General features: G+C 37.4%; 1 protein-coding gene across 5 annotated transcripts in view; it reads right to left on the bottom strand.

Annotated features, from left to right (window-relative positions):
* MARK1 (microtubule affinity regulating kinase 1) overlaps positions 1-15,995 on the bottom strand; it is a 61,833-nt gene that overhangs the window by 14,373 nt on the left and 31,465 nt on the right. For 3 of the 5 annotated variants that reach the window (XM_082307474.1, XM_082307473.1, XM_082307472.1), the window contains exons 4-12: positions 14,860-14,908; positions 13,652-13,717; positions 12,591-12,661; positions 11,547-11,603; positions 7,483-7,719; positions 7,274-7,393; positions 2,958-3,057; positions 2,240-2,352; positions 791-944 (exon numbers count right to left, since the gene is read on the bottom strand). In XM_082307474.1, coding sequence (XP_082163600.1) covers positions 791-944; positions 2,240-2,352; positions 2,958-3,057; positions 7,274-7,393; positions 7,483-7,719; positions 11,547-11,603; positions 12,591-12,661; positions 13,652-13,717; positions 14,860-14,908 — 967 coding nt within the window. Of the gene's footprint in view, positions 1-769; positions 945-2,239; positions 2,353-2,957; positions 3,058-7,273; positions 7,394-7,482; positions 7,720-11,546; positions 11,604-12,590; positions 12,662-13,651; positions 13,718-14,859; positions 14,909-15,995 lie in introns of all 5 variants that reach the window. The other 2 variants (XM_082307471.1, XM_082307470.1) reach the window with 1 other exon arrangement.

A 15,995-nucleotide genomic window follows, 5' to 3' on the forward strand; every position in this document is an offset into this window, starting at 1 on the left:
ACACTATGAAAGATCTTTTTCTCCTGAAAACCCTAGAACTACTTTGTTTAAAAGCATGTTTGTACTTGGAAAAATTACAGTTCTTCCCCCCTCATCATTCTTTAAAATGCTTTGGGGCAAATCCTCCATCAATAGAATTTTTACATTCCCTTGAAATAAAATTACATCAGCTGATGATCTTCAGACTATTGGTTACTTTTTTTGGAAAAAAACACCACCACACTAACATGGGGAGAATAGTATTGGGGGAAAAAAATTAGAAAGAACAATGTAAATTAGGCAGAGAAAAGGGCCAAAATTTTAGAAATATTTCTAGTCATTTGATAGTTCTCTTTTGGGGGGGGGCGGAAATCACCTTTCATTTAATGTTTTAAATACGCACTCCTTTTTGATGTAATCACTTTCACCTGAAAATGTTTCCTGAATACTTGGTAAAATTGTTGTCTCCTGGAAACAGTTTGGCCCCAACTCCAAATGCACTGATAAACATAATGGTTTGCAGCCTTTGAGTTTATCCAGACCAATATTTTGCCATTACTTCCTAAACAGGAAACATCCTCAAGTTCTTATTTAGTGAGTCAACCAAGTAACAAGTCCAAAAAATTAAATCTGCAAATTACATTGACCCAGATTTATGATAGAAGCGTTCATACAAATAAAAGCATCACAGCAGAGCACGATATGATACACAACAAATGCACAGAGTGGTGGACCTGCCAGGTTCACAAAACACTGCACATTCAGACTTAAATTGTGTTTGTTACTTTACTTGTTGGAATGTCATCCCCACCATGATCACTGAACCGCCGTTGTTTCTGATTAGTTGATATACTCCGCTGGACCTTCAGGTGAGCAGGAGACTGCACAGAACTGTTGTTGAGGTCACTGCTAGGACGAGATCTTTGACCCAAGTTGCTGCTGGACAAGGACTCGCCTCCTTCAAACTACAAGAAAAACAGTTTTTCAAAGCATAAACAAAATTCAACATTACTGGTACTTTTATGGCATAATAAAGTGAAGAGTTCCAATCAAAGGCATTTTTTAAAAATTTAAAATTGTATCCAGAGTTTAATTTTCTTCAAGATTAATTTTATCACTTCATCTGTGTTTAATGTGCCTTAAAACCACAGAGCTAAAGCTAAGAAGTTAATGAATGCTCAAAATAAAATTAGAAGAATCTTGACACTAACAAAAACTGTGCTATTTTAAAACCTAAGCCAAAGAAAGAAAGTCTCCCCCGCCTTTTTTTTTTTTTTTTTTTTTTTTTTTTTTAAGCTTAAAGAGCATTTATAGCTTCAGAACAATTTCAAAATGCATTGGATTGAGTCAGAAGAGCTAAAAAAGCAAGTACCACTGACTCAAGGATTGTTTATGGCCTTCAACACATCTTTATAAGGTATGTAACTCAGCCACTGGTTTGTTGATATCCAAGAAGCATAAGTTGTAAGTAAGAGCAGTGGAAAAGACGAATACCCTCTTCCAAGCAGTTTAAGTCAAAATCATTTTAGACAGATTCCCTCCATGCTCTGCCATCACAAGGGAATTCTGGTTCAGAGATGTTGTGGGAAAATGCACTCAAGGATGCACATATCAGATCCACACTATCTTAGAAATGAAGTAAGACCAATGAAGCAGCAGGAAAAAAATTCCTTCAAAAAGAAAGCCTTGGTCTCGGCTTGATTTCTTGAAAATCCCTGTGGTCCCAAAAGATCTACAGATCCCTCTAGTTCCAAAACAGTCAAAAGATTTTCCATTACAAATTTATTAATGACTACGATGCAATTATTTATTAAATAGTAAAATAGACTATAATATAGTATATGAGTGAGAACGGATGTGTACGTTTCTGAGAAATAAAGGATGTCACATCTTAGTGGGCAGAAGAGTAATTGCTCTAGTCAAATTAACTATTTCAGATTTTAACTGTAAACACACATGACAGGAAGAAGACTCAGCACTCAAAAGCCATGCTACTTCAGATTAACAGCTAGCTTTTTAAAAAAGCAGTTCAATGTATTTACAAGCAAATGTGAAAATACTATATTCCATCTATTTCTTCATATGAGAACTAACAAGATATCCAAGAAGATATGAAAAGGGAAAAACGTTAATAAGTTATCGATTACAATTTTTTAAAAAAGATGTTATAAAATAGTTCATAAAAACATTGACAACCAGAATATTCAACCCAGCCACATATAAAGGCCAAAACAGAAGCTGTAAATTAGGTAGCACTTACTTCAGGTGGTTTTCTACCTAGAAGCAGATAGGTAGCCATAACTTCATCGTACTTTTGGTTTACTAAAGATTCATGGATTTCTTCTCTTGAAAAGCCCATTGTGACCATAATGTCTAAAAGTAAAAAGAGCTAGATACATTAGCAGAATAAGTGCTTGGGTTTACTGACACCTTAAGAACAATGAAAATAGAAAAAACCCTTATAATTTAACAGGTAACTAGGATTCAACTCAACCAGCATAATCTTTGCTGTGCGAAATCAAAAAGGCTACAACTCCCTTCTTTCATTGTTATTTTCTTCTGGAAAACTCAACTATGTCATTCAACATAGTTCAACATTATTCAATATTAAATTTTATTCAACAAACAAATAAAACACTGGCAAATAGAAACTATGAATAGCTACAGGGCCAACACAGTATCTTTCTCTGACCACGGCGGATAAAAATTGTTGCCCTCATAACAAAATCTGTTTCCTTCTCCCTGTTGAATTCTGTAATCTTATTTGTGTTTTGATGTGCTTGTAGATTCATGTCAGCTCAGTGAAGTCACAACAGTAGTTATAAGGAGGACATTGTAATGAAATTTCTCATTTAAATAAAAAGAAAACATTTTACTTGTACAATGAGATTGTATCTCAAATTTGATAAGAGTCTAGTTTGACTTACAAGATAAAATTGCTTATGTCATCAGATGCAACATCCTTGTAAAAGTCTTACCTATTCTCTTGGTGTCATTAAAATCTGGTTCAGGCTCAGTATACGGCTTTAGTTCTTCTTCTTCATGGCCAACATTCATCCACCGATCCTTCATAATTTGCTAAGGAAAGAAATGAGCTTTTGGTCAATATGCCATTTACCATACCTGATTAAATCTGTGCTAGATGGTCTGGGGAAAAACAACTTAAAATTCATAATAATCTGAATGCTGCTCTTTCCCTTCCACCTTTTCCCCTCACATCATACAGTTTCTTCTTTTCGTTCTTTTGTTTCCATTAGTTCATTCTCCCCTACTATTTAGCCTTTACAATACACGCCCCCCCCCAAATACCAGAAAAAATACTGAGAGAAAAAACCTGCACTTCCAACACACAAAAATCTTTCATTTTGTACCCTTCGCTTCCACCATCTCTTAATCTTGTCTTGCTGAGTGCCTGACACTCGTGCCCTAATCTTGGTTAAGATCCCTAGATATTGCTAGCAATACCAGCTCTATCACAATATAAAACTCCTTCAAACAACAACAAAGGAAGTGTTGAGAAACTAAGGATTATTTCAGGAGCGTGCCAATGCATCCTACAGTCATTTGTTTCAAGATTGTGATGCCAACTGGTCATTTTTTCCTATGGATCTTCTCACTGCACTTGACCTAAATATGTTCACAGTTTGGCTGGAAGGAGAAATGCCTCTTAACTCTCTCTATGCCATGCAGGTATTTACTTTAAGAATTTCTCCTGCATTCTTTGGAAAATTTCCTTCTGCTGTGGCCTGGATCTTTTACATGCCTGAAAGATTGATCACCTGGAATCCCTAACCACCACCACAGTTTCTCCTTAAGGACATATTAATCCTTTTTAAAACAGCTAAAAACATTTTCCCTCCTACAGCAACAGGCACACATGCCTCTTCAGGGACAGATGCTAATATTGCTCACTAGATTGACAGAAGAGTGAAACAAGTGCCAGCAAGTCAAGTTTCCCACAGGCTCCAAATATGCCTTGCAAACACCGAATTAAGTTATATCTCACAAAGAGCAAAAGACTCAATTTTCCATTGATATAACCAAATTCTTTTTATGTGGTGCTGCTGCCAAATTACAGACCCAAATAGCTGCATCCTTACAAGAACAATACAGAGCTTTGTACTTGAGCCAGTTAACATTTTGCTGACAATAAGACTTAAAGATTTCTTCAAAGTTCTGCCACAGAACAGATTTTTTTTTTTTTTTGGCTTTTGAGGGGGATAAAGGGGAAGGGATTGTGAACACATATTGCTATATTGCATTTCTGGCACACAGTAGACTTTGGTTACATATTCGTAGCCTTGCAGTAACATGACAGACTCCCCAAAGAGTACTATGCAGTATCTGCAATTACAATTTTTTAAAGATACCGTTAATTAAATCTAAAGTTTAAGCATGATGAGGTGTTTGGATGACAGGAATCACACTGCTCAAATCTGACCTCCCCTTCTCGATCCTTCTTGCATTAATAGGCAAACCCAACAATTCCCACTTACAGTTTTTCATGTCCTTCAGTAGGTGGATCTATAGTTCAATGTAATCTGCTCTAGGTTTCCATCTGTTAAATATCTAAACTTTTGCTAGCTTCTGTCTTTTAAATACATGATCTCACAGGCATACTGTGTTATTGTACAACTCTTAAAACAGGCTCTTACAATCAAGCATTTTGAAGTGACACCCATGATCCAATTCCAGGATCAATATTACATCTGTGTAAGTTCAGCTGGGCTTCCAGTCAGCTGACTGAAGAGCAGCTGCCTCGGTCAGGGTATTTACAGATCTGACCCAAACTGTGTTTCTTAAAGATCAACCCAAACCAAATTTCAACCAACTAGATACTATTCATGAGGTTTCCCTCAATTTTCAGGAAAACTATCTAATAAAAATCTAGCCTGGCTCAAGACCTGCCTGGCTCAAAATTATTTGCTTTATTACTCTTTGTAAGCATAAATCTGCTCTGTGGGAATTTCACACAGTGTTGCTTTGCAAAGAACTGGGAGGGGAGGAGGAATTTGTTAAAATCCTGTTAGAGAGATTCACATATTTTCTGACAATGCTTTTTTCCCCATCTCCTCCTGCAAAGATTTACTGTTTTACAACAACATTCTCTTGCTTCTAAAATGATTTCTCTCTGCTGCAACCATGAAAAAGTCTAGATGAACCACTTTAATAAAAATGTGCTGGGTCCTTACCAGAGGAAAAGCGCTAAGCCTAATCCATATGGTGCTGATCCTGTGTCAGTCTCAGCTTTGATGCTAATGTCACTGACAAACATCCTATTGGATGGTCTGGGAAAAACATGCATGGGAACTGAGCGGGTGTATTGCTGGGACTGTGCAAATACTTAAAAGACAAAGCACAAACAAAAATCCTCCCCACCTAAGATGACACTGTCTTCCCACTTTTAGAAACTTCTAATATATTCTAATATATATATATATACACACACACACACACACTTTCATTCTAAATATGTATTTTTAGAAGTGCTCAGACAGAAGAAATAGTTTCTTTCCAAACCATATACCATAGCTTTCTAATTCAATAAGCGTGATTTCAGGAACATTCATTTTAAGAAAGTTTGTGATGTCTGTCTCCCTCAGATTACCATACTGATCAATGCCTGTTATCATCAGTATTTTGATACTGGCTCAAGACCCCCTATCACACCTAACATTTACTTGCTCTCTTCCATACAATCTGACAACTACGCTGTGCCAGCAAGGCTGCTATCCAACACTGCTCTCCAGGGACAGGAAGGAATTTTAGAAGAACTGGATAACACTACAATATCTAGAATGAAAGTGAAATTAGATCTGAAGAGAAACTGCTGAAAATCCAGAGGAAAGTTCAATAAAAGGAAAATCTGTTTTCCTAAAACTTAAACACAACACAGGGAAAAAGTGAGCTTTCACCATCTTCGAGTGACTACGCTCTTATCACTATTCCTCTAGACAGTAATAAATACAAAATAATTAATGAATATCAGCAAAGTAGAAGCCACCATTCACTAGTCTCTTCAGCACAGATTTTATTCAAGTTAAAACTATTTACAACAAGTCACAAACCAGCATCAGCTTGAAATAAGTTGCATGCAGACAGAGCTCAATAAACGCATGCTTCCTTGCACAGGTAGCATCCACGCCAGGAAGCATAAGTCGTGCCACTACAAATAAAAAGCTGCTTAAATGGGATTTATTCTCTGGAACACCATCCACTGCTGCACAAGTATGCACAGAAAGATGAAACAAAGGTCACTGGTGATTAACTCATGCAAATACTATTTTAAAACCATTCTATTTATCTTCTGCTCTACTTTCGGCTCTAGGGTAAGTACATGTTATTTTAAAAAGTCTCTCTTCATTAAAGAATTCACAAAATAGGCCAGAGCAACATTTAGAGTGAACTCTACACAAAATATTTGTTAAATATCAGCTCCAGAGTTATCCAGCAAGTACATGTCAATACAGCAAACTTTAACAAAACAGCCCCTTAAAAACACTGAGCCTTTCTGACATCTTACAAATTATGCACAGATATTCTCTGCATCCCATGAAGAGAAAACCTAATTTACTAAACAAAAAAAACAAAACAAAACAAAAAAATCATAACTCAGTAGAAATCCTCAAAACAGATTTTAGCTGAGGGACACAACAGATAATATTACATATGTTAATTTTCCAGCTATTCAGAAACAAAGCTACCAGAAGGGGGAAAAGAAAGGACTGAACAGAAATAACTAGCAATTATTAGCTTATCATTCAAAGAGTTCTTAGTGCTTATCTGTATTATGGCACTAAAACAAACAAAAAACCCACACAGTTTTCCGTCACAGTTATTATTCTTGTATATATCTTTTCTAAGAAGTCATGCTGGAAATGGTAAGTTGAGTCAAAAATGCTAATGGTACTGCCTGCTGCTGTTTTTGTTTTTCTGGAAAAAACAAAACAAAAAAACCACAACCCCACCAACTAAACCCTCCAACTACAATCTTGTCCTGCTTTCTACACATTTTGAACTAGCTCCATTATCTGACCAAAACAAGTGGGAGCAGTTTGCACTTTGAAATGCCCTTAAATGATAGTCTTTAGGCAGCTACAATTAAGGTCAGACTTTCATTCATTAACACTTTATTTTCAAGCTGCACTCTTTTTTTTTTTTTTTTTTTTACTTTTGGGCCCTTAAAACAGGAAGAAAGTACCTATCATGAAAAATAAAGAAGTCTTTAGCAATTATTGTATTTTATTCTTTCTTAATCTGAAAACCCTGTTTTCCCCAGGATGAAATTACTTACTTCCAAGCTGCCTCGTTTTATTGGATTCAGTACTAGTAGCTTCTTAAGTAGATTTTCACAGTCTGTGGACATATAGAACGGAATGCGGTACTTCCCCCTCAGTACTCGCTCCCTCAGTTCCTTTAAAATAAGGTTTTAAAAGGTGAGCCTACTAATGACATAGAAGATTTGAAGAGAGTAAAAGCCAAGCTTTCGTATTGTAACTGTACCTTTAAATTCTGACCATCAAATGGCAACGATCCGCTTACTAGTGTGTACAAAATGACCCCAAGGCTCCACACATCCACTTCAGGACCATCGTATTTCTTTCCTTGGAAAAGTTCAGGAGCAGCATAAGGCGGGCTTCCACAAAACGTGTCCAGTTTATTACCAACTGTAAATTCATTACTAAAACCAAAGTCTGCAATTTTAATGTTCATGTCTGCATCAAGTAGAAGGTTTTCTGCCTAAGAGAAAAATAAGAGAGGAAAAGGACAATTTAGATGTCAGAATTAAATCAATGTATTACAGTGTATCATTTATCAATAAATGCAAAAATGTTTCTTTTTCTAAAACAGTTCACCATCTGTACCTGTCTTGCAGAACAAAAGAAACAAATCCCCCTGAATACATTCCAAAGATTGAAAATGGACTGTGTTTACTCAGGGAAATATAACTGTTTAAAAAGCAGGTAAACAGACTTGAAAGTCGGCTAGTGAATTAAGTATGAAGATTTTCTTTTCTGGAAGAAATAACTTAGTTCAGCTTTAGACTGAAGTATCTAGACATCTCAGAATAGCAGTTTCAGCTTTTGACAGGTTCATGCCAACTTCTGATGCCAAGGAGCGTAAATCTAATCCCAGGCATCAGCTACCATTTTGGTGGGGTAAATGTTAAAAGGGATTTAAGAAAGAAGATCTCTTCTGCTTACAAGATGAAACACTTCAAGCTATGTGCTGTATCTTAGCGCTCTGTACCAAAAAATTCTCTGCCCTTTGTTATTAGTGTTTGCTTCAGCAATAATACCACCAAGGTGTTTAACACTCAAGTATTACATTGTGTATGAAAAAATGCATGTATTATACATCTAAGAATATTAATGCCTGTGCAGCGATCATCACGTGAATGCAATGCATCACATAGACATAGATGCAAGTATTCAGGAACCTGGAGAGTCAGTAAACAGTGTCTTATACTTAGTATCACAGGTAGGTCAGAAGATTAAAAGAGTGAGGTTAGAGAAATACTAATGCATTACTGGAAAAAAAATAAAGTGCATTTCTCAAAATGCAAGGATGCTGTGCAAGGATGCAGCCGAAGTGGGCAACGTTTACTCATCTAACTGGGTCCCTGCTCCTGATCTGCGTATCAGCAACACCGGAGCTGAGCAGTGCAGGAATCCTTCTTTTTCAACAGGGGGACAAACACTAGCCAGAGCAGAGGATTCACCTAACTGCCAAACATCAGTTTTGTAGCAAACACAGACATCTCTCATCAGATGCTATGCTCAGAATTGAGCCCAGAAAACAAAAAAAGTCTTAGTTTAGGATCAGAGAAGCAGCAATCAATTTATTAGTTGCTTTGATTAAAAGGGTAAACATGATTTTGCTTGGGTTTGTTTGTTTGTTGGTTTTGTTTTGTTTTTAGTAATTTCACTTGCACTCAATGAGCAGGAGACAATTAAATACCAGTATTATCAAGCCAATAGCTGCGCAGTAGAATTTAGCCTTTATCAGCAGTAAAATACAGCCCATTTTTACAAACTAACTATCCTGGAAAATATTTCATTTTCCCAATTCATGACCTGTAATCTCAGCTGGTTCCAGCTGATGTCCCTGCAGACAGACTCACAGAGATATTTTTCAGATCTGACAGCCTTCTGTATTACTGCACAAAGACTTCATTTTCCTTGTGGTCAAAACATTACTGTCAGTGCAGCTGCTCTGTGATTACAATAGTCCTCCTAGTTCAACACTACTCTGCTACCCAAGTACCCCACGCTTTTAGGTTTCTTACTTCAAACAAAAACACCAAAAAACCCTTTTTAATATGCCAAATAGAAAGACTATGCTCTTGTTGGTTACATGTTCAGAGCAAAAAGTATTAACAGTCACTGAAAAGGTAAGATGAGTTTTGTGCATCACAGGATGAGCAAAGTTGGAATTGGTTATAGCCCTTTCTACACAAGCTGTTTATAATCAGAGAAAATTAAAAGGAGACAGTTTAAGTACCCACAGGCCTTGCACTCCCTCCTCTTCTGCCAGAACAGCCTGGACAACCTTGCGCGTTTTCTTAGAAGTCTTCCTAGTTTAGTCTGAAGTAACTTATATTCGATGGAGTTTACCCTTTCTGTTACTAAAGCCACAAAGGCTAATCAAAAATCTCCAAAGTGGTGCCAGACCTCTGCCTTGCAGCACTAACAGTGTCAATTGGTCAGCATGCTCATACCATGGAGAAAGTCAACAGAAGCAGAGGTGAATGCAGACACAACTTTAAAGTTGCTTCTTCCTTCTCTGCAGCTCCATGAGAAGAGTTTTAAGTGAGACAGAGATGACACATAACGTTTGGAAAGGAGAGACGAAGTGAGAACACCTCCTCAAAGCCATATATTCAGCCTTTTTTTCTTTGGGGAATGTATTTTTCATTGGCTAGGCTGACTGGCTCTCAATCACACCTAACACCGAACTTTTCAAACGAGTCTAGCACAACTTCATCCAAGAGAAGACAGAGAGAGAAAAGCAAACAAAGAAATTATTTTGGAGCCTGCCTGCCTTGCAAATAGGAAGGAGATCAGCAGCAGGCGACTTGTGACAGATGGTAAAAGGCATCCCGCGTGAACGCTGCAAAGCAGTTTTGGATAGTCCTGTGAGCAATGCAGTGAGCTGTATGCATGCTATGGAACGAAGAAATGAATGAGGGGTGGAGGATGTAATGGGCTGTGGGAGAAAGAGCGAGATGCAGGATGGTAAATAACCGCAGGGGCTAATGCAGTAAGACTCAGTGGTACAGCTGGGCTGAGCAAGTCAGTGCCAGGTAAGCACGAGGAGATGGCTGGCTCCCTACTCCCAGCCCAGTATAGGGCTGAGACAACCAGTGAAAGCAGCTTGTCCAGCCAAGCCAATAGGTCCCTAGGTGAAGCCTTCTGGAAAGCTCAACAACAGTGGCTGCAGTAAGCTCCAGGGAGCTTGAGAAAACATTCACGGGCTCCAAACCACCACGCAAGATGGGGAGGAATTTTTTTTTTTTTTTAATCAAGATTTCAGTGAGATCCAGCCCTTTCCTTCCTTGCATTCTTACTTCAGAGTGCTGGCCAGGCACCTCCATCATCAGATGACAATGGTCCTGGGGCAGGGAGGACTCAGCAGAAAAGGATGTATTATCCAGCACTGTATGCACATGCAGGAGCTGGCAGATTGACAGGTATTAGGGAATAGATTTGTAAGAAAGAGGTTGAGAGCATGTTGCAGTGTATTATAAGAAAGTTAAGACAAAAGATACTGGTGAAAAACAACCTAACAGATTATTAAACCTCAGCTTTTCACAAGTATTTAGATGCATTAGTAAAAAAGAACCTACACGAGTGTTTTCTTTGTAAATGTACAAAGATATCACAGCAAGAACACAAGCCAACTTTTAAGCGGGTGAAGACCTTGTGTCCAAGTCACATGATATCTAAACTTGGCACGAAGGCAACCTCAGACTGAAGGTTTAGGTTGCACCTGCAATTGCTGAACTCTTTAACACGGTCTGGTATGTTTATACAGATAGATTACTAGAAAGCATCAAAAAAAAAGGAAGTTCGACTAACTTCTGTTTACTTTCGATTTATTTTTCTGCCTGAATTGAACACTAGAGTACAAACCAGAAGTTCAAATGGATTAAAAACTTAACAGTATTTCTTCTGAATCGCTAAGAAAAGACTGCTTTATGTATCTTGCAATACATTTTAACTGAAAATATTTTAATTAAGTAGTGCTGACTGGTATCATTGAGCTTCTGTGGCTTCACTGTGTAGACATCTGCATGCCAGCAGGTAGAATTCTTTGGAGAGCTTGTCTTTTTCTTAAAGCCAAAACTGGAATGAAAGTAACACATGTTCTATTCTTCTCTCTCCCCTGTTCCAACAGGCAAGCTACATTATTTTTGTGCTTCAGAAAATTGAGAATAAAATACAAGTGATCGATTCCTCATTTACATGTTTGAGGCATTCAGAGACAGCGGCAAGGACAAGTATATAGAATGAAATTAAGTCTATACTGTCAACCAGCAAAATGAAAAATAAGTAACAGCCTACCTTAAGATCACGATGAACTATGCATTTCTGATGACAGTACTGCACAGCAGATACAATCTGAAACACCAAGGTGATTAGTAAAACATTTTATTTCAATCTCAGTATAAGTTTTCATATATAATTTAGTAATTTTGGCTCCTGATATGATTTAGTAGAACATAAGAAATTAATAAGTACAGCTTTCATTGTAGAAAATATTCATGTAAGTTTCATTAAAGCTCAAATACTAAAAAGTCCCTAAAAGCAGCTCATTTTCTTATTAAAAGAAGTTTAATACATACTCCTCAAGGTAATAGGTGAAACATCTATTTTAAATGCACATCACCCAATAGCAATAACTATAAACGGAAATTATTTCACCCCGCAACCCAGTAGCTGGATGTACCATCTCAGATTTTATCTTCTGAAATATTTGCAGCATACCTCTGCAATTCATCCCTAACAGAATAGTTAATTCGACATTTTCATATACAACTTTTACATATATATAAAACAAAAACCAAGTCTGAAACAGTAAGTTAAAAGCTGTTTCTTTACGTGTTAATTATATACCCTAATTCTGAAAAATACCAAATTTTGTTTATTTATCTAATTAAAGCTTTTCACAAAATAATCACTAAAAACGGTAAGAAAAAGATGAGAAAGTTTGTAATAACAATATAAAAACCTGTTACAGAATACTCTTTGTACAAAACAATGTGACATGACACAGCAATACATGTCATCATATCAACATCTCCAGATAAAACATCTGTTAAATTCTACAATATTCAGAAAAAGATTAAAACCTCAAGTGAGTCACAATAAAAAGATGTGGCTCTTAGGAACATCCACTAAAAAAGAATGTAAAACAGTCTTACTATTTTTAGATAGTACGTAGGAAGCAGATATTTTTCTCTTCAGGGATTTTTTCCACTCCAGCTTTAATAAACATTATCACAACAATGAATATTTTTTTAAAGTAAAAGAATTATGCTCACACTCACGTCTATCTGAAAACACCATAAATAGAAACAAAAGAAAGAGTGAATGTTAATTTCATACCTGCCTGAATTTTGCACGAGCCTCTTTCTCTTTCATTCTTCCATGTGCAACTAGGTAGTCAAACACTTCTCCTGGTCACGACAAGGACAAAACATCAGTCCTATTGGCCAGGTTTTATTTTTGACTGTCATGCACAATCAAATCATGCTTGAAAACACCGCTCCTCCTCCCCCCGCCCCGGCCTTTTGAAGGGAATAGAAATAGAAGCAGCCAGGAAAAATTCCTTTTTACTTTTTGCACTGGATTTCAATTTTCAGACATTTAATAGTCAAGAAATATAAAAATGGAACCCTTCATACTAAGGCTTCTTCAATTATTAAAATAAATTTACTTAAAAAACACTGTAAAACAAAAAAAATATTACTTTAATAATGAAAAACATTCACATCGCAATCACTGGGAAACAGGCAACTTATGTACCAGGTTTGTTTCACATATCTCTAGTAGCTTCACTTAACAGTATCTGTATTACTTCTGCTTTTTCCTTCTTGTTCTCTTTCTAATAAAGCTGCTCAAATGCCTTTCAGATCCTCATCTTTGCACTGTCTGAGGAGCAGCCTTTCCTAGCTGGTAGGAAATCCAGCCCTGTGCTGGATTCCCTTCCCACATTCAAACGCTAAGCGGCTTCTCAAGCAGGCGCCCACTATCCCTCACGCTCTTTATGATCCTGCTGGTCCCCTTTCCTGTGTTCCTTATTCCCATCCCCTGGACCTGCCTCTCCAAGTGCTTTGGCACACATTTTCAAGATAAAACGAGGCACCCGTGCTTGCCTAAGTATAACAGATAAATACCGAGTCAAGTTTTTGCCAGAATTAGCACCAGATTATCTCCCGATATTCCGGCAGAAACCTCAGAACGGTAACTACCCTTAAGCACAAACCCAATAGGTGAACGTGATGCAAGCAAGAAAGTCTGCCCTGGGAGGTCTGCTAGGACTGTTGTGAAGGCCAGATTGGAATAACCCATTAACCATAAAATCCTTAAATCTTTCCTAGGCAGGCAACCAGCATGGCTTCCCGTATTTCAGTTTATCCTTAAAGCAGAATTAAGAATCCACTTACCCCCGCTGGCATATTCCATTACCAAATACAATGTCTTTTCAGTTTCAATAACTTCAAATAATTTTACTGCAAGAAAAATGAATGAGAGAGAGATTGCAGCAGGGAGCAAAAGCACAGCACAAAAAAAAAAAAATTATACTCATGAAGTGAGTATAATTTATGGCCAGTGATAACACTAAACCATACAAAAACTTTACATCCTTTAGGTTAGCATTCTTTTGAGGTGAAAAAGGCAAAATTAATTTCTAAATCACGTTTGAGAAGAAAGCATATTAATTCACAATTTTCTCAGAAGTTTATGCACACTGTACAAACAAGTTCATGCTGAAATTAGTGTTTAATTTGACACAGACACCTTTAAGATCATACAAACCTTCCCTGTTTCTCTAGTAAACTGCTCCCAGTTAGAAATCTGAGATTCTGACCAACTAAAAACCGAGCAGACACCAGAAACGTTAAGTCTGGAAGACTTTCCTCAGATTGTAATAGTAGCCACTTGTTTAAAACAAACACACCCCCACCGCCACCCCCAAGAAAACAAAAAACAGCAGAAGCTAAGAATGCTGGAAAAGCAACAAACAATTCAAGGGATGAGAAGGGAGTGCCTAGCATGTAATAACTTGTACGCCTTGTCCATACCTTGTATGCAACAAGCCCTCTGGCCGATTCAGGACCATTAACTGTCTCTGGAACAAGACTGTCCAGCCCTCCTCAGCCAGAAGAATTGTCATCACAAAGTAGGGCCCTGAAGCTGTGGGGTAGGTGAAAGAACTAAAGCAGAAAGGGAAAATTACATACTTTGTAATTCTAATTTTCTGGAAATATCAGTCGGTGGGAGTGTTTCCTAGACTGAACTAATGGAGTTTTGCTACCTTCACCTAAGAAGCTCACGCTTTTTGGCCTCAAGAGTAATTTCAATGGACAGAGGGGAGCTGGGGCCCTCAGACTGGAGCGCTCAGCATCTCCTACTTTGTGTTAAGGCTTTCTTGGACTGAGCAGTTTATCTCCTCAGAGCAAAACTCTTGTTTCAAGCAGAGTCAATACAGGAGGTGAGACAATGAAGCATTTACTGAATGCTCACTGTCCTATTATCTCAAAAAAGTTTAACGAACAAAAGCATAGCTGTAAAGTACATTCAAATAAAGCCAAAGAGAGTAAAATGTAAACAGTGTAATGAAAAAAAGTTTACAGAAATGCAGGGCTCCTACCAATATTGGGATGATTCAGTATCTTCATTATTCGTACTTCTCGAAACAGCTGTCAAGGAAGCAAGACAATTTTCTTAAAGCGTGCTTATTAGGGAAAAGTTATTCAAGATATGCAATTTTAGATGGTAAAAAGGAGCAGCATAAGCCACAGAAAATAGCAGTAGCATAAAATACAGATGAATATAGTGCAGTGAACGCCAGAAAACGTAATCTACATCTTGTATGTTATATAACTACATATCAAAACCAGACTAAGTTTTAAGCTTTATACGAACAGATACAGGTAAGTTTTATAGCCCTTTCCGGAGTTTCACAGTGACCAAAACCAACAGATTATTCACACAAGTTTTTTTATCTCTTTGTTCCGATTTCTTTGGTGACTGGCAAGCTCAGCTAACTACCCTGCATACATATAGAACTGTGGGTGCAAATACAAGGTGTAGTACTACATAAACGTTGAAGACACAAATGTTAAAATGGAATTAGATAACAGGAATCCTGACGTCCCCCAGTCCTGCCGCTCCACAGAGGTGAAGCGGGTGAGTTCACTTTTCTCACAACTACCAAATCTTACACTGGGTCACAAACAGTGATGTCCCCTCTCCCCTCCCCAAGGCCTGAAGGTTTATAATTGGTGAAAGTCTGGTTTATGATCCTGAGTCACATAATTAAAAACAACTCATAGCCCTAAGTGTATACACTGAAGACAGTGGTGGTTTTACATTTTTATTCTTTTTTAAACCAGAAACAAGAAGTTTTAACTCAAATTTCTAGCATTCATGTGTTTATTGATTAAACAAGAGGTGAAGCAAGACTAGGGGCTCAAACGGAAGAAGCCAAACGAAATCCAAAATGACTACATAGTTGTGTTACTCTGTACTTGAGGCTGTCAATATGGATAAGTTTGCACTGTTTTACTTCAAGTGAACAGCATATCCCCACTGTTAAATCTATTTACTGTGCTCTGCACTCTTTAGTCCCGTATTGAACTGAAGTAGGATGCTGAAATGAAGGAAGAAAAGCTCACTGGCTTCAGCATAATGCTTAGCTGTTTTGGAAACATCTTAGCCCTACAGTCCTCCTTATAGAGAAACCTGGCTCAACACAGAAGTGTGTTGTTGCTGTTTTGCTTGTCT

Source organism: Platalea leucorodia (assembly GCF_965183815.1).
Source record: "Platalea leucorodia genome assembly, chromosome: 3".
NCBI lineage: Eukaryota > Metazoa > Chordata > Aves > Pelecaniformes > Threskiornithidae > Platalea > Platalea leucorodia.